Source organism: Biomphalaria glabrata, chromosome 6 (assembly GCF_947242115.1).
Source record: "Biomphalaria glabrata chromosome 6, xgBioGlab47.1, whole genome shotgun sequence".
Lineage (NCBI taxonomy): Eukaryota > Metazoa > Mollusca > Gastropoda > Planorbidae > Biomphalaria > Biomphalaria glabrata.
Window position 1 is genome coordinate 29206085 of NC_074716.1, and position 27525 is coordinate 29233609.

Genomic DNA, 27525 nt, shown 5'->3' on the forward strand with positions numbered 1-27525 from the left:
TCTTCAGTGTAAGAAAAAAGCAAATTAATCACTCAAAATGCTATGAGTGTTGCTAAAAGGGGTTTTGAGTTTAAACCCCCCCTTCAGAGTGGTTTGATGCTAAAAAAATACCTCTTCAATATAAAAAAAGCAAATTACATACTAAAATTATTTGAGAGTAGCCAATCCAATTGGGGGTTTTGAGTTTAAACCCTCTCCTACAGATGGCTTTTTTTTAAAGTTTAAAATCCCGCCAGATGGTTCTGAGTTTAAGATCCCCCTACAGAGCATTTTGAGGGGGGAAAACCTCTATCTTCAATATTATTCTAAAGCTAACTTCAGAGATTTTTTAGTTTAAAACCCCCAACAGATGATTTTGACGATAAAAGTTCCCTTTTCGATATAAAATCTAAAGCAAACTACAGTCACTTAATTCCAAGAGCGTATTCAAGAGAGGTTACACATTTCTACCAGTGGCGGGGCTCCATTAATAAAGTGAAGTGAATAGTCAGTCATCTGCCGAAATTGAAAAACACTAAATGTGTCTCAACAAACATGGCTAAGACAGATTTTAGGAGTCAGTTATAGAGATCGGGTCTCAATCAAGGAAATCCTCTGCCGAACTGGAAGTCGACCCCTTAGTAAGATTGTGACAGAGCGTCGCATGAGGTTTGTGGGGTATGTTGTCCGTTAAAATGAATCACGCATATTAAGGGTTGCGATGACATTCTATGAAGTACAACTTGGCGCCACACATTCATGGAGGTCCTCAGAGCAGGTGGGAAGAGGCTTCAGAAATTACCAATGACAGATTTTTATGGAAACAGATGGACGGCTAATTCGCCGAAAGGCGCGGGAGGGTCTAAGTCAGTAAGAACAGCACATTAGGTTTTTGAAATAAAACTTTTTAATAACAGGAAAATGCACTGTAGATACCTCAGAATATGCATTTCGTTGGCTTTCAATACCAGAAATAGTGCTTGGCGGCGGGACTCCGCCCGCGATTGGGGAGCTCCTAGCGCTCCCCCAGACCCCCTTGCTAACAATGGCAGGGAATCTACAATTTTTCCACTAACTCCAGAAAGAATCTATTTTAGGGCACAATAAACGTCTTCCGAAAGAATGAAGGGTCAGAATGTAAAAAAAGATTATATACACACACACATATAAATACATATAATTTTGTTTTCGCGGGGGGGGGGGGGAAGGGTATCGGGGGTGGGGGGAGGAATAAAATATAAAATATAAAATCTAAAGCAATCTACAGTCACCTAAATCCAAGAGCGTATTCAAGAGAGTTTACACAGTGGCGGGGCTCCATTAATAAAGTGCAGTGAATAGTCATCTGCCAAAATTGAAAAACACTAAATGTGGCTCAACAAAGATGGCTAAGACAAATTTTAGGAGTCAGTTATAGAGATCGGGTCTCAATCAAGGAAATCCTTTGCCGAACTGGGAGTCGAACCCTTAGTAAGATTGTGAAAGAGCGTCGCATGAGGTTTGCGGGACTTGTTCTCCGACAAAATGAATTAGGCATAAGAAGAGTTGCGATGACATCCTAGTACAATTTGACGCCACACATTCATGGAGGTCCTCAGAGCAGGTGGGAAGAGGCTTCAGACATTACCAGTGAGTCAGTGACAGATTTTTATGGAAACAGCTTGACGGCAAATGCACCGAACGGCGCGGGAGGGTCAGTAAGAAAAGCACATTAGGTTTTTGAAATAAAACTTTTTAATAGCAGGAAAATGCACTGCAGATACCTAAGAATATGCATTTTGTTGGCTTTCAATACCAGAAATAGTGCTTGGCGGCGGGTCTCCGCCCCACGCTAGGGGAGCTCCTAGCTCTCCCCCAGACCCCCTTGCTAGTAATGGCGGGGAATCTACACCTTTTCCACTAACTCCAGGAAAAACCTATTTTAGGGCACAGTAAACGTCTTCCGAAAGAATGAAGGGTCAGTATGTAATAAAGATTATGTACACACACACATATAAATACATTTTTAAAAAATTTCGCGTGGAGGGGGGGCCGAGGCCCTCCAAAACCCTCCCCGAAAAAAAATCCTGGCTACGCCCATGGAAATGACATTTTGTATACATCGTTTATATTAAATCCCTCTGTATATATAATGTCTGCTTTTTGCAACCACTTCTACTCATTCGATAAACATCAAAGTTGGCATACAGGCTCAAGTTCGATGACAACATACGAAACACAAGAATGAACCATTTAGTGAATCAATTCGTGGTAATTCAATTATGTTTTTAAGAGAAAATATGCTGTGTTAAGGGGAGATAAATCTTGTGTAGAGAATTAGAGTCCTCTCTAAGATTTTCAAAGTAACAAAAGACTAAAAAAAAATTTTTATAACTAATTGGATAGCTCAGTGGCTAACTAGTCGGTTTTCCACCCGGAAAGCTCGGGTTGAAATTCAGGTACAAACAACTTTAAAAAAAAAATGGCTTGTACCAAAGTACACTAAGAACTGTCGGAAATAAAACTACTACCATTTGCTTCAGTAGAATCGATAGGAAGAGTCATACAAATTATTTAAAGGCTCGTTTAGATATAATATCAAAGACTGTATGTATATTAATCAATAAAAAAAAGCATTTGGTAAATGGCATTGTCTTAATTATTATTTTCACAAATGATTTTCCTTCTACAAAAATAGAGTGACTAAAATATATCAGCGGTCGCATATAGCAGTGCACAAAGTATTTTTAAAACATTAACTACTTGTAAACTAAAACGCACTAAGTAGTAGAAAATAAACACAAAAAGGGTGAGTATGACTTTCACTGTAACTCTAACGAAACAAATCCAATACCCTTTTTCTCTACTTTTTAATGAGGTCATTAAGTTCATGTAGGCATTTGTTGTTGTTTTGTTTTTTCATTTGTTTTTTTTGACTGTTATTATTTTAAAGTCAGTTTAAAACCAAAAGAAAAGAGTCAAAACAGATCGTGTTTTTAGAAAGAAAACAACAACATGTATTTCTGTCGTCTATATCCAAATGTTTTGTCTTGGCAAACTGAAGACAAAGCTGAAGAACAGGACAAAGGACGTTTCCGAATCATCTTCCATTCATGTACCACCAAGTCTGGGCAGCAATGAAAAGATGAATCAACGACATTTTGTGAGTAACAGTTTGCAAGATGGAAAGGAATTTCTCTTAAAGCCGCCAAGTGCAAAAACATTAAGGTCATAAAGGTAACCCTTTAGAATCGTAGTCGTAACAAACATACCTGTTTTGAGCCATAACAATGTTTATTACTAGGTCGTGTATATGGAGGAAACAGAGATCTATAGCGATATTATAAATTACGAAAACAAATTCCAGAACGAGGCTCAGTCCTTGACTTGGATATTCAGAATAACAAAGAAGAAAATCTTTATAATATACTTAAGATAGTGTAAGTTCCAATAGCTATATGATGTGTATTGTCTTTGAACTACCTATACTAAAATACATAAAATATAGCCCTATACGCTAGATAGTAGAGTGAGTAATTTAAATGTGAATACTCATATTTTGAGAGCCTCAAAGTAGAATCAATTACTTTAGATCAAAAGATGACACAGGTGATACAAACACATTACAGGTGATACAAACACATTACAGGTGATACAAACACATTACGCACAACAACATGGTTGATGTTTAGGAGCTTCTCTCAAGCAGTCAATCCAATGGAGTTTGATGAAGAGTATAAAACTCCTCTTTAAAATTGACCAACTTGCAAATACTTTACATCCTTTGATGTTGTTTTTACGCTGTACAGATGGATGAAAAGAGACCCACCTACACACTAACTACCTCAAGCCCATCCCATGTTTCAAGACCGTAAACAAGTTCAGATGCACTGCTTTTGAAAAACAACAACAACAAACGATTAGATCTAGATGTGTTCAAGCTGACACAAACTGTTTTTGTCCAACATGTCGGTCTCGCAAGTCTTCATGTCGTACTTCGAGTTAGTCTCCAATTCTTTGAACCAGGAGACCAAGTTAAAGAACTAAAACCTTCAAACAAATGTAACGAGAAATGCTTTACTTACAATACTTAATCTCCATTTAAATATCAATTTGTGAAGTACATTTTTGTAACGGTCATGGCATGTGATCATCCACAAAAGATGGTCTCCAGAGACCCTATATAAGGAGCGTGTAAATATTTTATGCTTAAAACTGACAAATAATTCTATGTGACAGAAGGAATATTGTTTAATTAGAATGTACCTGCCCAAGCTCTTCAGTCCTACTGAATAGCCCTAACCTCATAAGAAAAGATAGGATAATTTTTTGTTTATTAATCCCTACCAATGGACATTCAGTTTGACTACAATTGCCCGCCGCCTTAGCGTTATAATAACAAAATAGATGCAAACACGAACATTCCCACCAAATGCTAATACAGAACCAGCTCTTCTGTCAGGGGCGGATTGGCTATATAGGCATTCTGATCAATGCCCGGTGTGCAGTTCGCAATATGACCAAGGAGCGTATCAGTCTGATTTTAGTGTCGATGATTATACCTTTGTCTATCCAGATTGTTTTTGAATTTTGCAAATGCTCCTTTGGACTGTGCAATTCTGGCCAGTAGTTCAGCTTTTTATTCCTTCATCATAAACGATAGCTCCAAGGTATTTAAAAAAACAACAACAACATCTGACACATGTCATCTTCTCGTCTCCAATACTGATGTCCCCTTAAAGACCTATGGTCTATTGTTCATAATTTGTGTGGGGTTTTTTCGCCATTGATTAGCATACCATATGCTACGGAAGTCTTGTCGCATCACCAAGCCAGCTAATTGTTCTTCTGTCCTAGCCAGACCATCTATGCCGTCCACTTAACCCAGCGGTTCTCAACCTTTTGTTCTCGGCGACTCCTTTTTACAATCCTCCAGTCTGCCGCGACCCCCTCCCCCGCATACACACACGGCAATAGAAGAGTAGACAAAAACAATCCATTTTTTCAATGGTCTTTGGCGACCCCTGGCAAATCGTCAATCGACCCCCAAGGGGGTCGCGACCCACAGGTTGAGAACCCCTGACCCAAGCTAGTAATTCTTCTTCCTCCAAGTGAGGCGGCACGCGATACTCCAAGAAGTCTTCACCAACCATTAGTCAAAGTAAGACCTTTCGTGTATCTGCATAGGCCTATATTTATTTGTGGTACAGAGAGAATATATTTCTTATAAAGATTAGGCCATCGATCTTTTGAACACAAAGGGACAGAAAAATAACACAACATTCACTCTTGTGCAAACTAAATTTAAAAAAAAAGATGTTTATCAAAAGCTACTCATGTGTGACGGTAGAATGCTCCAACCCAGTCACCTTCACCTTAAAAGTGATACCTGTGTTACCACGTGACAAGCTGGCTAAACGAGACCACGTCTGATTGTAACAGTGGCAGTCACTGACGTAATCTATTCATAGACAAAAAGGCTGCACTCCTCGAAATCAACGAAGCATGGAATCGATTCTGGATAAACCTTGGTTTTATATTTGGCCTCTAAGTTTTGATTCACATGAATGCTTATGACACTCCATAACATGCCCTATATTTTTTTAAAAGAAAAACAATAGTCAGACGTAAAATCTAAAGTACAGTTGTGAAGATGTTGCATTAGATCTATGTAACTTGTAAGTAATATAAGCAACTGTAAAATATTTAAGCTAATAGACTAATAGTTACTACGTAGTCATGGTATAGAAATGATGATACTGTACGTAAAATGTTCGCAGTTAATCCAGTTGTAGGTCTGTGTATGTCTAAAGCTATTGTCGGGATCACGAATTTATGTCTGACTTAAATCAAGTTTTACGTAAGCGTAATAAGTCTATAATTTCATCGTAAATTTGGACGATGATTATTTTAGTTTTCAATAATAACCAACAACAAAGTTTTGAATCGATATATCCATGAATTCTTTCATTGCACGTTTACACGCAGATACACACTAAGTAATATAATAACTACTTATGAGCTTACAGATAAAATTAAAATAGGAAATATTATGATCTGTTTAAGAAAAGACAAAAGATTAAACAAACCATTGCAGTAAACGAATGCTTAAGTTTAGCATAACATTAAAAAAATAGACATTCATCTCAGATAAATGTGAATACATTGTATAACAAAGTAAACGTGAATTGAATTTATCTATAAAACTAAAATAATATGACGTGAATTTTACTATATAGCCAGGGGACTCCATAAGAAAAGGCGCCCCTACAATACAGAACAAAATCCACATTTCGATGGATCATCAACTTTACGGGGGGAGGGGGGGGGGTATTTATACATTATCTTCGCATTTTTTTACCAACAATACTTTAAATCTTACAGTTGGCAACATTGTCGTGGTTCAAAAGTGTCCGCTTATAATGTGCTCTTAGTACACAAACGTAGCACCAGATTTACTACAGTGAGTAACTCCTACAAATTTACTTTTTTTGTTACTAAAATTTGCATATTCAATCACGTAATTTTTTTAAATGAAGAAAAATTAAGCCTAATTAAATTTACAAGTAATCTCCTTCTTTTAAAATTTGACATGCTTTTAGATGTTAGTTTTTTTTTATCAATAAGTGGATTTGTATTAAAACTGTTGAAAAAGTGTAGTGGCCTCCGAAAACATTCTGCCACATGTCTCCACATACTTAAATCCGGCCCTGCATTTAGATTCAGTAAAACGCTGACCAAACCAAACGATTCAAAACTAGGTTTACAGTTAGCATTTAATAATTTACGGAGATGTACGTGTGAAATGAAAATGCAGACAAAATTCACACACACACATTCAACAAGGCTGCATCAATAGCATACAATACTAACACTCACAGCTAATTGGTCCCACGAGTTTCTCCCCTTCAATACAAGTAACAGACACGTAGGCTACAATTGGCCCTAGATGAAAGGTCTAGTTTTTTGATGTGTTCAAACCATGCAGGTCTAAGATTAACCCTCTTATTAACAGTCACTTTGATGATGGTGTTGTTGGAGATCCTCTATTCCACCATCCGATAGTTACGACTATAAAATAAACCAGGCCACCAAGTGTTGGGTGTCAGCTGCTGGATGAATGGTCCCCATGAGCAGCCACAATTATCGCGCACTTAACACTAGTTACTTGTTACAATATTTCACAACATAAAGTACGTATCATTGAAGTCTCCAAAAGTTATACTCAATATATACGACTTTAATTATTTCTTCCATTACCTAGCCCTCTTCCAGCTCCCTCTTTCTGAGACGTCACTCACTCTTAACGCACATTTAGTTTTTACAAAGCTAATATCAACTCATTCTGTCTATCTGTCTGTGTCTGTCTGTCTGGCCAAAAATGTGTACACATTATCTCTCCGACACCACAAAATACAAAAGCACAGATCTGAAAGAGAATGTTCAGTATCAGGTTTCTTTTGAAGCAAATTGAATATACGAACATCTGTTCATTACGGAGGCTGTCAATAAAAAAAAACTTGACTTATCATTTTTTCACAAGCTTATATCAACTCACTCTTTCAGTCTGTTTGTCTGTCTTTCTGTCTGGTCAAAAGTTTGTACACGTTATTTCTCCGACAACCAGTCTTGGATCAAGCTGAAATTTTGCACTATTATTTCTTTTACTTGACAACACAAGCATCAATTAAAAACCTAACCAATTAGTTAATTAACTATTGGTAATAAATTACTTCGTTTGGTATCTCAAAAAAGGAAAAGAAATAGTACTTGATTGAAGTGGTGGTATAAGCTGAATTAGTCCCCTTTATAGATTGTCATCTGAGGCTTATTACATATTTAATGACATGACTGATGCAAACTAATTGATACACTGAACATAAGCTTTGTTGTTGTTTTAAGTATTATTTTTTTCTATTTTGTTTCTTACTGGCACTGAACGTACTTATTGTCTACACAAACTTTAGTGCCTAGACAAACATTTTCACTCACCCGCACACCCACAAAAAAAAACGCGCTCACACGCGTTCACAAAGGTGATGTGAATTCTATTTCGCACACATTGCACATTTTAAAAGCCATTCGACAGCCACACTCTCTCCCAAAACTTGGTGTTAGTAGAGTTATTAATTATCATGTTAATGACAACAGTCTTGCATTTTTAGTGAATCAAAGACCTATAGTATACTTTCAAACTCATGGCTGTACTTCACGATTTGGTTTTTCATCGTGTGTCATAATTACAATTACATCACTTCTATCTACTCTGTTTGTCTGTCTGTCTGTCTGTCTAGTACAATATTTGTACACGTTATTTCACCCATACCCATTCTCGAATCAAGTGTTCAAGCTTTACATATGAGTGTATTGTAGGTAACAAAACATGAATCAATTTAAAATAAAATGTCAATGAATTTGTGGCAATTAATTATCTGAATTGATATCGAAAAAAGATTTGTTTAAAATTAAAGTATTTTTATATTTTCCTTGCTTGTTGTATGTTCACACTTCAAGGAATGAATTTGCTGAAAAAAAAGCACTACATCTGTTTAGCCTACGTTATATGTATTTTAGTCATTTCAAATTTGTTATGGTATTTTTTAGTGTAGCTATTAGTGAGTGGCTAACATAAAGGGGATCAAACATTTATAATGTCAGAATTTATTTGAAACCCTCTATAAGCTTAGTTTATTCTCCTCTTGATTCGGAACAAATCTCTATGACCCACACATTAACACATTGAACACGTAGTGAGAAGATCTTCAGTACAAATAACGGAAGATAATGTATTAGGAGTCCAAACTTCAATAAGTTATTAGGCGGAGATTTTGTTGAACCGGTAGATTTGAAACTGTACTACAATGAAACTCTACAAACCTATTGATCTACCACTTACTACCACACGTCTCTATCTCTAGTACACACACACACACACACACCAATTAATCTTCAACATGTTAAACAATTCCTAAAACTCATGCACCAATGATAGAAACCATATTAAAGAAATCGGAGCTGGAAGCCCGAAGCTTACTGGTTACTCGCCTTAGCCCTTTCTCCTGTTAGTGAAAACAGTTCCGCCGGACTCAAAAACTGAGCCACACGTGAAGACCAGGAGCTGGACTAGTTATCAAGACTATTTTATACGCATGCCATTAGGAAGTATTTTATAGCTAATGGAGTGCTTCTAATTCTATCCATTACCACTTCGGCAATGGCAACCTTGCGGAACTGCAACTGTAACATTTAAAGTATTGCAAAAAAAATGTTGTTTTTAAAAAACGTAAGGCTGCCAACCCGTCGAAATATGTTGTTGTTTTTTTATCGTGGGGGCCCACATTTCTTGAGGAGGCTCCTGGACTGTAGCCCCGCCAACCCTCCCCTAAATCCTGCCCTGGTTCAACTATCTCCAGCAGCAAGACGACAAGAGATCATCGAAAGTGGACAGGCCAGTGGAAAGGGGAGAGACCAGTAGAGGTCTGCTTTCTGTGGGGTTGTTAAGCAGTTGTGAAGCAGTGGAAGGTTGCTCCTGAGCAGTGGAAAACATTCCTGGTGTTTTTGGATAACAACAGTTCCTTGGAGGAGAACAGCGCGACAAGAAGAGACTGCTGTTTATGTGTGCTGCAGCGTCCTACAATCACTGCAAATAAACATCATTGTTTCTGACCCCCTTTTTTCGAGTTGCTTACCATAGTTTTACAACACTAGAAAGAAAGAGGCGCATATTCTTTTTTGCGCTATGATACGACAAACAGACAAAATACGTAATGATCCTATCACTTATAAGGACCAGTTTTTACCTGTAAAAATAGTTTGACTTTAGTCTTCACATAAAAAAATCTGGAATATTAATTTACTTTGATAACAAGAGATCTAATATGAAAATTTTCATGTATAAAGGCGAATGTCTTACAGCCCGAGGATCTATCAAATGTACAGTGCATCATGAGACTACGGAGACCCAGCTGTGACCCACATTATTGTCATAAAAATCACAGGAAATGCCGTTGTCTCCCAGTAGTCTAGTTAAAGGTCGCGTGTCAATGTCTGAGTCTTGTGAAATGTGAACCTAACAGCAGACGTAGATTAAGATTTAACTTCAGAGAATGGTGTCCCTTTTACCACTAACATTATTCCAGTGTGAAATTGTGATTGTCTCTCTTAGAATGATTGTGTTTAGCTGGGTGAGAAAAGCTCATAGAACGCTGTTTACATACAAATAAATTCAGTGATTGTGTGTTGATAGGGAAACGGTAATATTACACATGACAACACAACAACGTTACAGCACATCCATACCAGCACACACTTAAACATCATACATGTTGTAATCAAAAAGTTAAGGTAAGTATTTCTTCGCATCTTTTTCTAACAACGGAAAATAACATGCTTTTAATTCTACTCGAATTCATATGTCAAACGTATAATTATACAAACTGGATATTTAGACTGAACAGGATTTACCTGGCAACCCATCCCTCGCTCACATATAGCCTACACTTTCTTTTAACTTTTATATCTGATTGTTATCGTCGAGATGTCGAGGGCATGTGTGTCAAGTCAAGATGTCCCCGTCCAAGTTGTGCACATGAGACGCATTTCAAATCAATTGAAACACCAAATGTACGTGAATGATGCCTACACGTGACTTACAGAATGTACATGAATGATGTCTACACGTGACCTATAGAATGTACATGAATGATGTCTACACGTGACCTATAGAATGTACATGAATGATGTCTACACGTGACCTATAGAATGTACATGAATCATGTCTACACGTGACCTATAGAATGTACACGAATCATGTCTACACGTGACCTATAGAATGTACACGAATGATGTCTACACGTGACCTATAGAATGTACATGAATGATGTCTACACGTGACCTATAGAATGTACATGAATCATGTCTACACGTGACCTATAGAATGTACATGAATGATGTCTACACGTGACCTATAGAATGTACATGAATCATGTCTACACGTGACCTATAGAATGTACATGAATGATGTCTACACGTGACCTATAGAATGTACATGAATCATGTCTACACGTGACCTATAGAATGTACATGAATCATGTCTACACGTGACCTATAAAATGTACATGAATGATGTCTACACGTGACCTATAGAATGTACATGAATGATGTCTACACGTGACCTATAGAATGTACATGAATGATGTCTACACGTGACCTATAGAATGTACATGAATGATGTCTACACGTGACCTATAGAATGTACATGAATCATGTCTACACGTGACCTATAGAATGTACATGAATGATGTCTACACGTGACCTATAGAATGTACATGAATCATGTCTACACGTGACCTATAGAATGTACACGAATCATGTCTACACGTGACCTATAGAATGTACACGAATGATGTCTACACGTGACCTATAGAATGTACATGAATGATGTCTACACGTGACCTATAGAATGTACATGAATCATGTCTACACGTGACCTATAGAATGTACATGAATGATGTCTACACGTGACCTATAGAATGTACATGAATCATGTCTACACGTGACCTATAGAATGTACACGAATCATGTCTACACGTGACCTATAGAATGTACACGAATGATGTCTACACGTGACCTATAGAATGTACATGAATGATGTCTACACGTGACCTATAGAATGTACATGAATCATGTCTACACGTGACCTATAGAATGTACATGAATGATGTCTACACGTGACCTATAAAATGTACATGAATGATGTCTACACGTGACCTATAGAATGTACATGAATCATGTCTACACGTGACCTATAGAATGTACATGAATGATGTCTACACGTGACCTATAGAATGTACATGAATGATGTCTACACGTGACCTATAGAATGTACATGAATGATGTCTACACGTGACCTATAGAATGTACATGAATGATGTCTACATGTGACATATAGAATGTACATGAATCATGTCTACATGTGACCTATAGAATGTACATGAATGATGTCTACATGTGACCTATAGAATGTACATGAATGATGCCTTAAGGTCAAGCTAAGCAATCTACTTGACTCTAATCTAGTTCTGAGTAATAAGTTGTACAACTTCAGATCCAATGTCTTCTAAACCAGAGACATGTTATGTTCCAATAAGACTTGATCTCGTCCTTAAACCTTCTTATAATTCCTCGAATCAACTTGAACATTTGTCAAAAAACAAAACAAAAACCTATGTGAGTGGATCTCGAAAACGGTTCTAGATTTTCCTTTAAATTCGACAGTTTATGTCTGGAGAAATGTATTTTTCAAAATATAATAATATAATAATTAAATTTGGTCTGGAGGTCTAGACACTCTCTATCTTGAACACTATAGGTCAGCAGGTACTCCCGCATGTATTCAGGGTTAAATAGATGCCCATGAACATTTTGCGCATTGTCTTGAAGTCTTGATCTTTAGGTGTATCACCAAACTAGAATCTTCTATACCATAGAACTAGTCTAGACTACTGCATAATTAAGAGCCAAGTAATCACCCTTACAAAAAAAGCCATCTTTTGACAAACTTGTTAATGCTACTTGTTATAATGTACTTGGTATTCCATATTGAAATGAAACTTGGAAGTAACCAAGCCATGTACAGATGTGTACTTACATAGAGACGTATTAGTTCTTTCTTCCTACTTGCTTTTATACAGTTTTATAATTAAGGTTATGATTGAATGATTTATAACTTTGCTTAATAAGTCGGTTTTTTTACGTTTAGCGATGTGTAAACTTGTTAATTGTTTCTTTTCAATAATGCCATCTAAATCCTAAATTTACTGTATTCATTTTGCAGTTTAAAAAAAAATCAAATATCATTACTGTCAGCGTGTATTTGAGAGACCCTGAAGCCTCATGGCTATTCGGATTCTTGTCGTGGGAGATTCCAAAGTTGGCAAAACAGGTAAAAGCATTTCGATTTTCTTACAAGACTTTGCTTTACTGGACAATGACTTTGCATTACTGGACAATGACTTTGCTTTACTGGACAATGACTTTGCATTACTGGACAATGGCTTTGCATTACTAGACAATGACTTTGCATTTCTAGACAATGACTTTGATTTACTGGACAATGACTTTGCTTTACTGGACAATGACTTTTCTTTCTTTGGCCAGAACAACAAGCAAACACTTCCTTTCCTACACGGCTGTTGGGTTGAAACTCCAGACAGACTAATTGCTAGAGCAAGTAAATGAAACTACAAGTGAAATAGTAACTTGACCAACTTTTTAACAAAATAACAACTCACTCTTACAACTACATTTCTCACTGTCACTCGTCTGTCAACTTGCCCTCCCCTATTTATAAGTACATCTCTGATGGACTTACAGCTCTGGTTGCATCAGAATTTGTTCAGTCAATACAAGCCAATTATCCGTCATAGTTTTGACTCATGGCTACATCAACATCAATTCATGTTTGTTTGTTTTTTTTACATGTTTCGGATGTTCCTTCAGAGTTGAAGATAGTTTACTTCCTAGTCCAAACCTCCCGCAGGACGACGGGGGATGGGAGCGGGCAGGATTTGAACCCTCGACCATCGATAAATCCGAACGACAGTCCAGCGCGCAAACCTCACGACCAGGCAGCCATCCCGACCACACACACATACACACACACAACGTACATAAAACTTTTCTCTTTCTCACTCTCTCTGTTTCTCTCTCTCTTTCTCTGTTTCTCTTTCCCTTTTCTTTTTCTCTCCCTTTTCTCTCTCTCTCTTTTTCTCTCACTCTCCTCTCCTAATCCTCTCTCTCTCTATTCCCTCTCTCCCCTAATTTTTTTTTGCTGTATATTTTGTTTGTACTTATTTTCTAAATGTTTCTGTTGTAGTTTGTATTTTTTTAAGACAACTTTTTATTAGTACTAAAGATTGTGGCTTGATATGTACTCTCAATTTATTATTTACACTAGTTAAAGTATTATATGTGGGGAAGCTAAACTCCAAAGCGCATAGCCCTAGGCCTCTCGGTCATTTCTATGTACTTTGGGTCACATTTCCAGAAGGTATAATCTAACGTAAATGCATATTGTTCCCACTTGGTGTGGTCTGAATCCATCTAACACACATATTTTTTGTTCCCACTTGGTGTGGTCTAAATCCATCTAACACACATATTTTTTGTTCCCACTTGGTGTGGTCTAAATCCATCTAACACATATATTTTTGTTCCCAGATGGTGTAGTCTAAATCCATCTAACACAGATATTTTTTGTTCCCAGTTGGTGTGGTCTAAATCCATCTAACACAGATATTTTTTGTTCCCAGATGGTGTGGTCTAAATCCATCTAACACAGATATTTTTGTTCCCAGATGGTGTGGTCTAAATCCATCACTAATATTTTAGTTCCCTTATTACTACCAGGAGTTTCAAAATCAATTATTTGAGTCGATTATGCCCCCTTTTCTTTTAACACGTTTATTTTTTCATGTTGTTTCCCTCCCCTGATCATCCACAGCACTGACCGTCAGGCTGCTGACAAGACGTTACATTGGCGAGTATAGCTCTTCCACAGGTGAGGAAAGTTTAATAGCTAACGTTTGTTGCTCGTCATCAGGGCTCGAAAACTAACACATAAGGTATATCACGTGACGTGGGTGTGAACGGAATCATATCTGTCCCACCCCACCCCAGGCTTTTGTCCTATTGAAGAAGAGAGGGGGTGGAGGATAAAACTGGGCTTTTTCTTATTACTGTTTGATTTAGAGATTGTGTCAATAATTAATTACACGTGAAGCTAGACCTTCTTGGGTTTTGGTTAGATCATTGTAAGAACTCGATCAACAATCAACAAGTACAGTTATGTTTCTCCTAATGTTTCTGTTATAATTTGCGTCTGAACATTACACAGACGTGTACGAGGTGGGGTGAAGCCAATGGATGTTTTATGTGATTGTCGTTTGCATTTTTTTTTATTTTGTTTTATAGAAGAGAGGGGTTTAACTGCAAAACCCCTTAGTAGGGGGGTTAAACTCAAAACCCCCTTGGCTACACTGGGGCAAGTGATGGTTTACTATTAAAATCTCATCTAAAATAAAGAAGATCAAAGTAAAAAATCAGTCCCTAAATTCCGACCAGGGGGGGATTTCATTTACGGAGGGGGGGGGGTTGAACCCCACCTCCTGACTACGCCCATGATTAGGTGAAGGCATTTATATTCATTCAAATCTAAAAGTAGAAACTAAATAACCCAACGGTATTTAGAGTTATACTCCCTCCAAACCCTATCAAGTTATGTCGGGGATACAGAGCAGACACAACACAATAATGTTTGTTGATCCATTTTTTTAATTTTTCGTTGTTTCAAAATGTATCTTTTTTTTTTTGTCAGTTGTTTGAAACAAACTTGTTCCCTAATGCCAGTAGTCACAGAAATAGATCTATCACGGCCTAGTTATCCTATTTGTTTAGACTATGTATTGTTTGTGTACGCCTGAGACTTGAGATGTAAAAAACGTCTTCTAGCTTTCTGAATGATCTGTTACAAATTCACAATGTCTTTTTGAAAGATTTGTTACAAGTTCACATTGTCTTTCTGAATGATCTGTTACAAATTCACAATGTCTTTTTGAATGATTTGTTACAAGTTCACATTGTCTTTTTGAATGATTTGTTACAAGTTCACATTGTCTTTTTGAATGATTTGTTACAAGTTCATATTGTCTTTTTGAATGATTTGTTACAAGTTTACATTGTCTTTTTGAATGATTTGTTACAAGTTCACATTGTCTTTTTGAATGATTTGTTACAAGTTCACAATGTTCAGGCCCCACGTTCAGCTTTTCCTTCCCTTCAACATAGTTCATACCAATTATGTTCACGAGCCAAATGTTTTTAAAAGCAAAAAAAGTTTGTTTTTTTTTAATTCCTAACTGTTCTTGACACCTCGACGTGTTAAATAGATTTTCGATTGTTATTTATATATTTATTCATTATTTCCAATGCCTTGTCGGAATGCAAAGCGTGTGGACTGTGTTACGTTGTTATTAAGATTGAATGTTAGAAGGCAAGCCCTAGTAGAGTACAGGAAGGGCGTACAGAAAACTTAAATAGATCCCCCGCGGCATCGACTATATCAGATCAGATGTGAAAAAAATGTGCAAATGAGCTGAGAAATAACCTTTTTTTTTAAAAAAAAAAAAAAAAAAAAAAAGGAAACCTCAGAATTTGCGCTATTCAATTTTAGCTTTATCATCATAGGAATCCTTGGGCCTTAGGCCTCTTTTGTTTGCCTTAACATACCAAATATATCAACACCAAGCAATGTAACCTTAATACGAAATATAAAAAAGACATTTCACTTCCAGCCATCAAAAGATGATTTCAACTTTATAATTAGTTTGAAAAACAAATACATAAACAATGGCAATACTTCGTCTAGTACGACGATTGAATGCAATAAATGTCTATTTATCAAAAAAACTAAAAACTTTTATTTTTCTATCTAATAAACTAGAAACATTCCTTGAACTAAAATTTATCCTACCCGTACCCATGAGGAACTCAAAACAAAAATTGAATGATAATGATGGCGGCCACCTCTAGTGAGACCGATGTTAAATAGCATTTCGGTTCACTTTATTTAGCTCCTCTACGCGTTATACATCACTAGAAACGAATAAGAGCTAGAACTCATTGTAATTTTTTGTTTCAGTTCCTACTTTCGACCTATTAGTTTACAGTTAGTCCAAATTTAGACTAACTTCACAACTTTTCTTTGTCGAGCTGAAGTTTGCACATTTAATCTTGCTACGTGAAATTTTATTCAAATTCTAGAAAGATCACTTCATTAATTATTGAATTAATTTCTAAAACATTCGTTGTATGGACAGATGTATAACAAAACAAAACCAAAAAAAAAAAAGCGGTTATTCTATTTTCTATCCAATGAGATGTTACATATATGGTAGATTCTTATAACTGAACACCGACTTTCGGGAACTAGGTCAATTTTTTATGTTATTTTTTTATTTGGTGAAGGTTTAACTTACAAAAAAACTGAAAGCAGATTCTTATTCTGCAACTAAAGGACTATAAAAATAGCTGTGTTCCTTTGTATTACCACCCATAGTCAAGATTTTATTTTAAAATAAATTAGGTCACCTCATGCTCCTATTTTGAACGCAGTTTTTGGGCTTTCTCCTTTATTTGAACAGTGAGCACCGGTGTTGAACACCACTATGTAATTGCTAATAAATTATATCTGTGTTACTTAAAAATTATTTAGATTGTAGTAAAAGAAGTAGATTCACTTTTGCAATATGTATTTATAGTCTATTTCCTCATATACACTCTCTCTCTCTCTCTCTCTCTCTCTCTCTATAAATATATATATATATATATATATATATATATATATATATATATATATATATATTGTTACGAATCTCACTATCCAGGCTCTCTGCAAACTGCACCATACACCACCAACTTAAAGAACTTGACAACTCAGGGCTCCAAAGCAACGTAACACTTTAATAGTTGAATAAATAACAGCCAATACTGTACAATTGGCAACACGTACACTGTACAAATATCTCTCCGATAACACCGTTCCGCAGTATCAACTCTTGCACTGGCCTCTCCGTCTCGTTCCGGGCTTGCACTGGGTTCAACAGTTCAGGACTGACTTCACACACTAGGCTCGTTGTGTCGGACTCGATCGCAGACCAAGATCAAGACGCCAGCCGTCTCAACTGTACTTGACAGTACTCCGCACTGAACCGTCGTAATGCTCCGTACAGAACCACACCGCTGAACTGTGCTGTAGTCGACCGGACTGTAGTGAACCGGGCTCTGAACCCCTGCCGTGAACCGTCTCTCGTGAACCTTGCTGTAATGAGCCCCTTTTCTCGACCGTCTTGACTGCGATACCTCCGCTCTTATATAGGGTCCCTACTGGCCTTCTCGAACCGGACAGAACGCCGCTCGACGTTTCCAGGTGGTCAGATGACTACAACTCTCGTGACGCTCCTGAGCTCTGTTCACGAACCGCCGTCGATCCTTCCCGAACCGCCGTGTTGACACTCGACTCGGCTGACCATCGTAACTCGTCACGGTTGACCGCTCGTCTAGCGCTGGCCTGGGGCGATTTGCGTCGGCTGACTACACTCACACCACTACCCCCATCTGTGCCACCACCAGGTTTATAACAATATATATATATATAGATATATATATCGTATATAGTTTATTTATTTAAATACCTATATAATCTATGTGTAGAAACAGACAGAACTAAATTTATATAGATTATAGAGCTATACATTAATTATTTTAATTTAATAAACATGATATTTTCTACTAGGCTACTTGTTTTTCTCTCTGTCTTTCTTTTAACTCCCATCCAAGGACCCTCTTCTTGTTTTCATAATTTGGATGTTCGTTTTATGAAACCTTAACATCCCCTCCCTCCCATAGATGCTTATAATTCTTTTCATGACTCTCTCCCCCTTCCCTCCACTGCCTGTTGGATAGTTTGTGACACTACTCGCTGATTGTATACCTCTCCTCACCGCCAGCTTATCTTGCGTGATCACATGCAGTGGGCATGGTCTCTGGCTTCAAATTAGCAGCCCACACTTTTTCTTTCATTCATAAGTTATATATTCTTGATATCTCTATCTAGGTCATGTTTATTCATTGAAAAAATCATAGATTTATTAATCCCAATAATATTTCATAATACGATTTTGCTGTGTTCAAAAAGGAGAATGAGCTGAATTCATTATTATTTGTTTGGACACCCCCTTTTTAAATTTTATTTAACAGCTAACGGTATAAATGTGATTGGAATGTCTTTCTAAAGATGTTTGAAAGCTTATTTTGATATGCCCATCAGCCTACGATCAAACAGGCTCATAATATAGCCTTCATCCCTTATATGGGTATGAATTGCCGGGGGAGGTTATAACAACAGCTTTACATACATGGTTACCGCGAATCTAAATAACTGCCACCTGCTTTGGAAAAACGGAACAAAATTACCGGAACTTATCTAAAATTGGACATGCGCAGTCCCGAAACGTTGTTTTTAGCTCCAAACATAAAAAAAAATTAATTACAAACAAAAAAAAGCGACCCGTTCAAAAAGGAGAATTCGATGGGGTGTTCAAACTACAAGAGCATCCTCTACATCTAGATCTATGTATGTAGGTTTGACATTTTGTATTATGACCTTTTAACCTTGCGCGAAAAAACGAGATCGTAGGTTCGATCCCCATACTAGTCAATTTTTTTTTCTGTATTTTTCAATGACTAATAAAATATTTGCTTAGTTAACTCTATTATTTGAAAAAAAAATGATATAGATTTTTAAAAATATATATCACTTGTTGTAATTTCAGCACCTAAATCTAGATTTTTTAAATTATAGAAACTTCGAAACAAATCACAATTCCATTCTTGCCTCGTGTATCTCTCAACCTTTATACTGAGTCTAGGAAATTATTTGTGACAATGGGATGTTACTAACGATTAGTGAGTTTTTAGGATGCTAGGTTGAGCTGATTACCAGTACTGGATTTACCCTAGGCTAGCTAAGCTACAGCTTACCCTCTCTCCTATTCATTGGGGGCCCACTAAATAAATGTCCGATTGTAAATTGTCACATATTCTGAAATGCGTATATTATCGATCTTTTTATTTTTAATCAGATGCCCAGAATTCCGGTAATTTTATTATTTTATAATAGAAGAAAGAGCGTGTAATAACTTTTTTTTTTCTAAACACGGGGATTCCCCATGTATTCCCCTGTGTTGCTCTGTTACACTCTAGCATGCACAGGATCCTTGGACATATAATAGGTCCCATATCTCAAAAAGCTTAAGACCATATCGAGTCTAAATCCGGCCCTGTTGGTTACTAAGATATGTTGGTTACTATAGAGATCGATTGTGTTGCTAGGGTACATTTCTTTCAACCCAAAAAAAATCTTTCATAAAATCTTTACTTACCAATGTTATGTTAGGTACATTATAATGCCTTCACTGATATTATGTCAAGGCCTTAAATGTTCTAAAGATATTTCCTTTGTACTATTTGAGTATTTTGAAGTAAGCTACTTTTTGAGCGGGTGGTTGTAGTGATTCCATTTGGCAGCCAGCTGTTTAAAATACTAAGTTGTCGTATTTTTATCTTCCACCAAACAGACTCTATGTATAAGTGTACTATAGAGGTTGACAATGTCTCCACACGGGTAGAAGTACTGGACACAATTAACAGGCCTGTATGTACTTTTTGTTACTAACACCTAAAAATAACAAGATAAAAACGTGATAGAGAGAAAGAGAGTATATTATTCTCAAACTCGTTGGCAGGCCCTGCGAGTCAGTTGTAGAGTCACACTGTCGGTGTGCTCACACACTTAGATTTAAATAGCAGTCACGCCCGCGCCATCGAATGAAACGTTAGGGAATATTGTTACCTTTTGGCTACGGAGCCTACGGCTCCCTACCTATGACTTTGTTCAGCAAGGCAGCAAGTGTTGTTCCACACCCCCAAATCCATATTATGTAATCTTCTTGAAGGGCGTTGAGCTATCCACCTTTACAGAGATGTACCTTTTGTCATCAACAGCCTCCTAGTCCTAAAGATATTTACAGTTAAGATAAGCCTCCTTCATTTTACCCGCTCTCACTGTTAATACGCCCACACGTAAAAATTGGTAAATGTTTAGTTTATTCAAATAAGCGATACCTAATTTGCAACATTTAGCAATGGAAGTGTGAAAACTGCAATTAACTTTTAAATATTTACACAGGAGAACATTCAAAAAAAAATTTAACTGAAAAGATAAATGTAACAGTGTAATTAGCATTAGCTTCCCTTGACAGTGACATATTGTAGTTAATTATTTACAAATGAGACAGTCAGAAGGCATATATAAATTGTCGAACAAAAAAACAACAACACACACACACACAAAACAGTGGCGTTGAATGTAATACCAATTAGTTACCACGTATCTAATTTAGATTTTTGAAACTCCTTTTGGATTTACGTTAATGTTGTATTTTTTAAAGCATGTTTCTCCTCTGTTGTCACTAGTGACAATGGGATGTTGCTGACGATGAGTGTGTTATTAAGATGCTAGGTTGAGCTGATTACCAGTGCTGGATTTACGTATAAAACTACGTATAAAACTACGTTTTAAGTGCTTGTGGCACAAAATATTGCCGTTTAATTTTTAATAAAATTATAATTTAGAAATTATAATTTAGAGATTTTGTAACACTTCAAAAAAAAATGACGTGAAAAATTTTAATAAAGCTGAAACAAGGCGTTATTTTGTAAAGTAGTTATAAGAAGTAAAGTGTTTGTTCAAGCCTAACCTATGTAACATATCATTTAATGTTGAGATCTAGATCTAGTAAGTGACCACCGAAAACAATAGCACTCTCGTCTCATAATTATTATTTTGCAATAATTTTTAGATACATAATCTAGAAAGATCTAGGTATCAATCTATTTAAATTTACATAAGATTATTAAAATCAACAGAGGTTAATTATTTCGATCTTGGATTTTGAAACATTATCTCAATGGAAACTAACAGGAAATGGCTTTGTTTTATTTATTTTCGTGACTATATAGTTCTGTGATTAATAGCCTATTCTATTAAAAAATCATCAAAATGGTATTGCATTATTTCTAAACTTTGAAAACTAAAGATCATTACTTTTCTTAGACAGAAAAGATCGATTTTCCTAGATTGGGGGCGACTTCCCTTACAGCTTGAAAAAAAGTTACGTACATAAAAATCTATTTATATAGGTCTGTGAATCGATCAATCACGGATACGAATTTGTTTTCGATTTCCAGTCTATATATATATTGGTCTATGGTAGCCACATTACTAAATGTTACACATCCTTAAAGGGAAACTCCGATGGTTTTGACAATGTTGACAATTTTTGATGTAATATGTGTTTTGATTTACAGAAAATGAATATATTAATCTTTTTATTTTATTTTCAATAATAACTTAGTAATTGATGTTTTTCTGACGTAATTTTTTCTGCGCATTCAAAACGGTCAGATTTTCACCGGGTTTTTCTATGCGACGTCTATATGACGTCACACAAACCTACTAATTTAATCTATTGGCTTACTGTATAACGGAAAACCATACAGTAAAGTTTACAATCTTGCAACAATAGACAGTTAGATCTAGATCTTGCAAGCAATGAAAGAAAAATACATGTTAAGAGTAGATCTACATGCTTGACTAACAACGGCAGTGTGCATATCCTCTCCTGACCAATCAGAAAACAACAGACACTATCGCTTGTTGTCTTGTCATGACCGACTTCACTTAGCCTAGGCTAGCCTTACACTGACCAGTTTGTTAGAAATAGTTAGAATCAGTCAGACACACGATGCATTTACTTTATGGGACAGGAAGGAGTTTAGATGAAAAGTGACTATGGCCTAACCTAATAACAAAATCTCAAAAGAACCCTGTTTATTTTTTTTTTAGTTTGTTTTTTTGCGGGGGGGGGGGGTCAAGAATTTACTACCTAATTTATTAAATATAAATGTTTCTATGCATTTAAATTTAAAAAATGGTAAAATGCTTACTATTACAATTTTTTACGCAGAATTGAAATATGTCAATAACTCACATTTGAAAAACCATCGGAGTTTCTTAGGAAGTTTCTTTACAATATCATTACAGGTGTCGTAGTCATGTGTTTGTTAGTGCCCTTTAACCTGTCCCATGACTATGTCTCACTAGTGCATGATCTGAACTCATGCTGTTGACTTAATATTAGCACATTTTTTTTTCATCTTGCTTTGTTTGCTTTGAATACCAAAGGGAAATCATTCGGCATTGTGAAAACAAGTGCCTTCACTAATTACAAATGACTGGACAAGTGTTTACGTTTGGGATAAACAAGCCCACAGTGACCCGTACTTGATTCTCAAATACAATTGAAAAAAACAACTAATGAATAGTTTAGAAACAGGATTAGTACAGTAATTGGACCACAGGATGAACTGCTAACCACTGTCAAAAGACGCAAACTTAAACACTAAGGCCACATCACAAAGTCTTCCTTCAGGGAACAGTACCAGGAAAAAGAATAGGCAGACAGAGAAAGCGAGTCAACATAAAAGAATGATGAGACCTGTCTTTGAATGAAATTCTATCCAAGGCAAAAGACAGAGAGGAATGAAGGAAGACGAACAACAGATCTTGCGTGGTGCCCAACGGGTTCAACAGACTAAGGGATAGGTGAAGGTCAAGGAATCCGGTGTAATGTTTCTCAGCATGTTCTTGATCTACAGAGCGCTCTTAACTATTTGCTGTATTTTTACAAAGCCTAACCCCAACTCGCTATGTCTATCTGTCTGTTTGGTAAAAAGTGTGTACACTTTATTTCTCAAGCTGAAACTTCGCAAAATCATTAATAGGCATAGACAAGACATGAATCAATAAAAAATTTAACCAATTAGTCAATTAATTACCGGTAATTGATTATTATGCTTCATACCAACAAGGGAAACTAATACTTAAGTATTCTCAGACATGGCTAAATTTTTTGGGTTTAGTCCCCTTGAATAATTGTTAACGCTATTTCTCCTTCAGACATTCTCCGACTAAGTTTATACTTTAAAAATTATTTATTGCACCTAACAAAACATGAATTAATAAAAAGAATATCTAATTAGTCAATTAATTATCGGTAATTATTTGTTTTGATATAGAATAATGGAAATAGCTTGTACATTATTGATAGATATAGTTTTAAGTTTTTTTTTCCCTTTAGATAAGCCTTTTTTTTTAAATAGAAAAAAAAAAATAGACAAATACTATTAAATATAAGAAAGTATTTTTACACAGATTATATCAACTCACTCTCCGTGTCTGTCTGATAAAAAGATAGTTCATGTTAATTCAGCCACACCCATTCTCGGATCAAGTTGAAACTTTGCACAATTATTCTTTGGGATAGAGGTAGACAAGACACGGATCATTAAACAAAAAATAACCAATTAGTCAATTAATTACTGTTTATTAATTATCAACAAGAAAAATTAACCCTTCAGTATTAATAGATAAGGTTGAATATGTCGGGTTTTGTCCCCTTTAACAATGGTACATTATATTTCTCCCACACCCATTATAGGATCAACTGGAAACTCTATACAATTATTTATTGTACCGAAGAAAAAAACATTAATAGATTTAAAAATTAAACAATTAGTTAATTAATTATCAATAAATAATTATTTGTTTGATATCGAAAAAGGAAAATAACTTCTACATTATTGACAGATCTAGTTGCAAGTGTGGCGTTCTTCCCTTTACATAAACTTTTTTTAAAAAATATTTTTTTAAATAATTTGCTTATTTTAATTTCTTGATATTGATGCTTTATTAAAATTATACTGCAATCCTTCCTACAGGGTCAACCTCCAGATGTAGACGAGAACCAAGTAATGTGGGCCGGGGCCCATGTCGTTGTCTACAGTGTCCTGAGCAGAGAGTCGTTTCTTCGTGCTGCCTCCTTAGCCAGCGCCATCAACGCACTGAAGACTTCTTCCACGCCGCTGCTTCTGTTAGGTAACAAGGTTGACCTTGACCCTGGGCGCGAGGTTGGAGTTCAAGAAGGTCGACAGGTAGAAGACTTGTGTTTACATTCTTTGTTGTTGAAAACGAATGACATGTCACTTAGCAACAAGTAAACAAATTCCTTTCAGTGTAAAAATGCTAATTCATTATTTCTTATGTCTTTCTCTCTTCATGACCTAGATGTCCATTATTTCTTAAGTCTCTCTCTCTTCATGACCTAGATGTCCAGAGAACTCGGCTGCATTCATGACGAAGTTTCAGCCGCCGAAGACTTGGCTGGCACTCTTCAGGCGTTCCATACCTTAATCAAAGAGGTCCAGCTAGCTCAACCTTCAAGGTTATCCTCCAGAAAACGGAACAAGAATCCACTGGACAACGTCTCCAAGAAGCTTGGTGCCATATTTGGAAAGAAAGAGACAAACGTGTCCAACAACAATGAGGCAACAGGAATGAGCTAAAAGCAAGGACACTGACTGAAAGGTGTTTAAGCAAGGACACTGACTGAAAGGTGTTTAAGTAAGGACACTGACTGAAAGGTGTTTAAGTAAGGACACTGACTGAAAGGTGTTTAAGTAAGGACACTGACTGAAAGGTGTTTAAGTAAGGACACTGACTGAAAGGTGTTTCAGTCACTGACTGAAAGGTGTTTAAGTAAGGACACTGACTGAAAGGTGTTTAAGTAAGGACACTGACTGAAAGGTGTTTAAGTAAGGACACTGACTGAAAGGTGTTTAAGCAAGGACACTGACTGAAAGGTGTTTAAGCAAGGACAATGACTGAAAGGTGTTTAAGCAAGGACAATGACTGAAAGGTGTTTAAGCAAGGACACTGACTGAAAGGTGTTTAAGCAAGGACACTGACTGAAAGGTGTTTAAGCAAGGACAATGTCTGAAAGGTGTTTAAGCAAGGACAATGACTGAAAGGTGTTTAAGCAAGGACAATGACTGAAAAGTGAAAGGGACGAAACGGTGGGAAGAACTGGAAATAGAAGCTTTATCGAATTATCTGTGTGCAGACTTCTTTTCAGTTTTGTTTTTAAAAAATCATATCCTAACTATGTGCAACAAAATATGCATACATATCACATATATAAAGACAGCACTAGAGACCAAACTTTTAAGGAGAAAAAAAAATGATGATTTGAAAGAATGTATTATACTGAAATATAGGAGAAATTAATTAATAACAAGTGACCGCTGACCACTGGATAGCAAGTGCATGCCTACAAACGCTACTGATCAGAAATATTTTTGGGGGAGATCTGGATGGTGTAGTGGTTTGCTTGCTTTGCTGCTAGGCAGAGTTGTTGAATCAGATGGTCCATACTATAGTTTGTGTTCTGGTCAGTACAGTATCATATTTATATTTTAAGTCACCATTTCTCTTATTAACTAATGCATGTTAGAGAAAGAATCCTAGTGAAGATATATTCCATGATAGGTCTTTAGATCGTGACGTAGAAGGCGAGCTGCACAATGGATCTGAGCATTAATTTATTCAGCGGAAATACCCGAAGACGTCACAGCTCATGGAAATTATTTTCTCATTCTCTAGCAAAATTTAAAGTTATTTCTTTTTTTTTTTTACTTTGTAAAATAATTATGACAGTCAAACTAGAGTTTTACCAGTGTGTCCAACGAGCTTCTTTTCCCAACGATATAAAGCAATTTTCGCATTTCTTGAAAAATTGTTAGAGCCGTTTTCGAGATCCGTGTTCAGATTTTACCCCCCACCCCCACCCAGAAGTTCCAGGTTCCATGAAGTTATGAACAAAGGTATTGTAAAAATGGGTCATTAAAAGGAAAGGATGTCATTTGATAGCTGCCAGGCAGTATGATAATTGGTATGTACTTCGCACTGTCGACACGATGGTTTCAAGATGAAACTCTGCCCACTGTCCTACTCTGTCCTCATGTTTGAGCCCAGATGTAACAATAGTCATTTCTAAAGGAATATCAGAATCTTGTAAAAGAAATTTAGTAATCCCGATGTGATTTCTTGGGAACATGGGCGTTTAGTCATAGATGGGGACCAGAATACAAAGTTTAGAGAGTACTAAGTTATTAGAATGCATTAACCTGAGACTATTTCAGTCAGTTCAAGTTTTTAAAACAACTAAGATTTCAATGAGTAAAAGCTAGAAAACACGTAGACGGACTTTATTCACAATTCTTGGTATTTTAGGTCAAATTGTTTTGTTTCCTTGGTTTGTTTCTTTTTTAAGAGTGACCTCACTGTTAAAAATTAAAGAAAAAAACGAAACGAAACATAGACACATTTAGTCTGACTTTGTTACAATAATTTATCAGAGAGCTCACCTGGCGGTCAGAAGCTGAGGGGGGTGGGACAGTGGCCACAACTCTGTGTTTACTTGACATTTGTATGTCGACTACTTAGCGTGAATCAGTTAATTATGTCGGCTGATTTAATTATGCTATGCTAATTGTGTCAACATAACACTGTAAAGTATTTACTAAACTAGAGATTGGACAAAAAGAAAGATGAGGCCCGCACCTAAAAGAAAAAAGAAATTCTAGAAATGAGTTTGCTACGACGGCAAATTTTTAAATTATATTTATTATTGCTGTGGTATATTTTTTGTTCTAATTAATTTTTTCTACATTTATTTTTACTTTATTTCTGATCAGAAATTTAAAAGAAAACTTTCCCTGGTGAAACTATTTCACTTGACGTTTTCCCCCTAAAAAATAAAGGGTATATATTTACTATTTTGTCCTTTTAGTAAAATATACAAAAGTTTATTAAATAAACACACTTTGAATTTTCACATGTGATAGTTTACAAATAAAAAACAAATTCTATGAATAAAATAATATAAGATACTATAAGATCGAGTCACATTTCTTCTTCTTCTTCTTCTTCTTCTTCTTCTTATATAGTACAGACGTTACTTCAAAAAAGAATTTTCTTATTCTATTCGA

At 36.1% G+C, this 27525-nt stretch overlaps 1 protein-coding gene across 4 annotated transcripts; it reads left to right on the top strand.

Moving 5' to 3' along the window:
• The first annotated feature begins 5508 nt into the window (after positions 1–5508).
• LOC106050586 (ras-related and estrogen-regulated growth inhibitor-like protein) lies at positions 5509–25591 on the top strand. 4 transcript variants are annotated; one of them, XM_056033219.1, is made up of 7 exons: positions 5509–5636; positions 6343–6421; positions 12794–12901; positions 14462–14518; positions 20154–20230; positions 24418–24630; positions 24805–25591. In XM_056033219.1, exons 3-7 carry the CDS (start codon positions 12853–12855, stop codon positions 25039–25041), a joined length of 633 nt encoding a protein of 210 aa, XP_055889194.1. In that variant the 5' UTR covers positions 5509–5636; positions 6343–6421; positions 12794–12852; the 3' UTR covers positions 25042–25591. The 4 variants fall into 4 exon arrangements, with proteins under 4 accessions (XP_055889194.1, XP_055889195.1, XP_055889196.1 ...); XM_056033220.1 differs by lacking the exon at positions 6343–6421 and having other exon boundaries at positions 5511–5636; positions 24805–25063; positions 25395–25591; XM_056033221.1 differs by lacking the exon at positions 6343–6421 and having other exon boundaries at positions 5511–5636; positions 24805–25063; positions 25507–25591.
• The last annotated feature ends 1934 nt before the right edge of the window (positions 25592–27525 follow it).

What these genes read in the sequence shown, in the direction of transcription:
- LOC106050586 (XM_056033219.1), top strand. Translation starts at nt 12,853, where the DNA reads ATGGCTATTCGGATTCTTGTCGTGGGAGATTCCAAAGTTGGCAAAACA. An exon ending in TGGACACAATTAACAGGCCT is followed by an intron (nt 20,231 to 24,417) that starts GTATGTACTTTT and finishes TCCTTCCTACAG; the next exon opens with GGTCAACCTCCAGATGTAGA. An exon ending in GAGTTCAAGAAGGTCGACAG is followed by an intron (nt 24,631 to 24,804) that starts GTAGAAGACTTG and finishes TTCATGACCTAG; the next exon opens with ATGTCCAGAGAACTCGGCTG.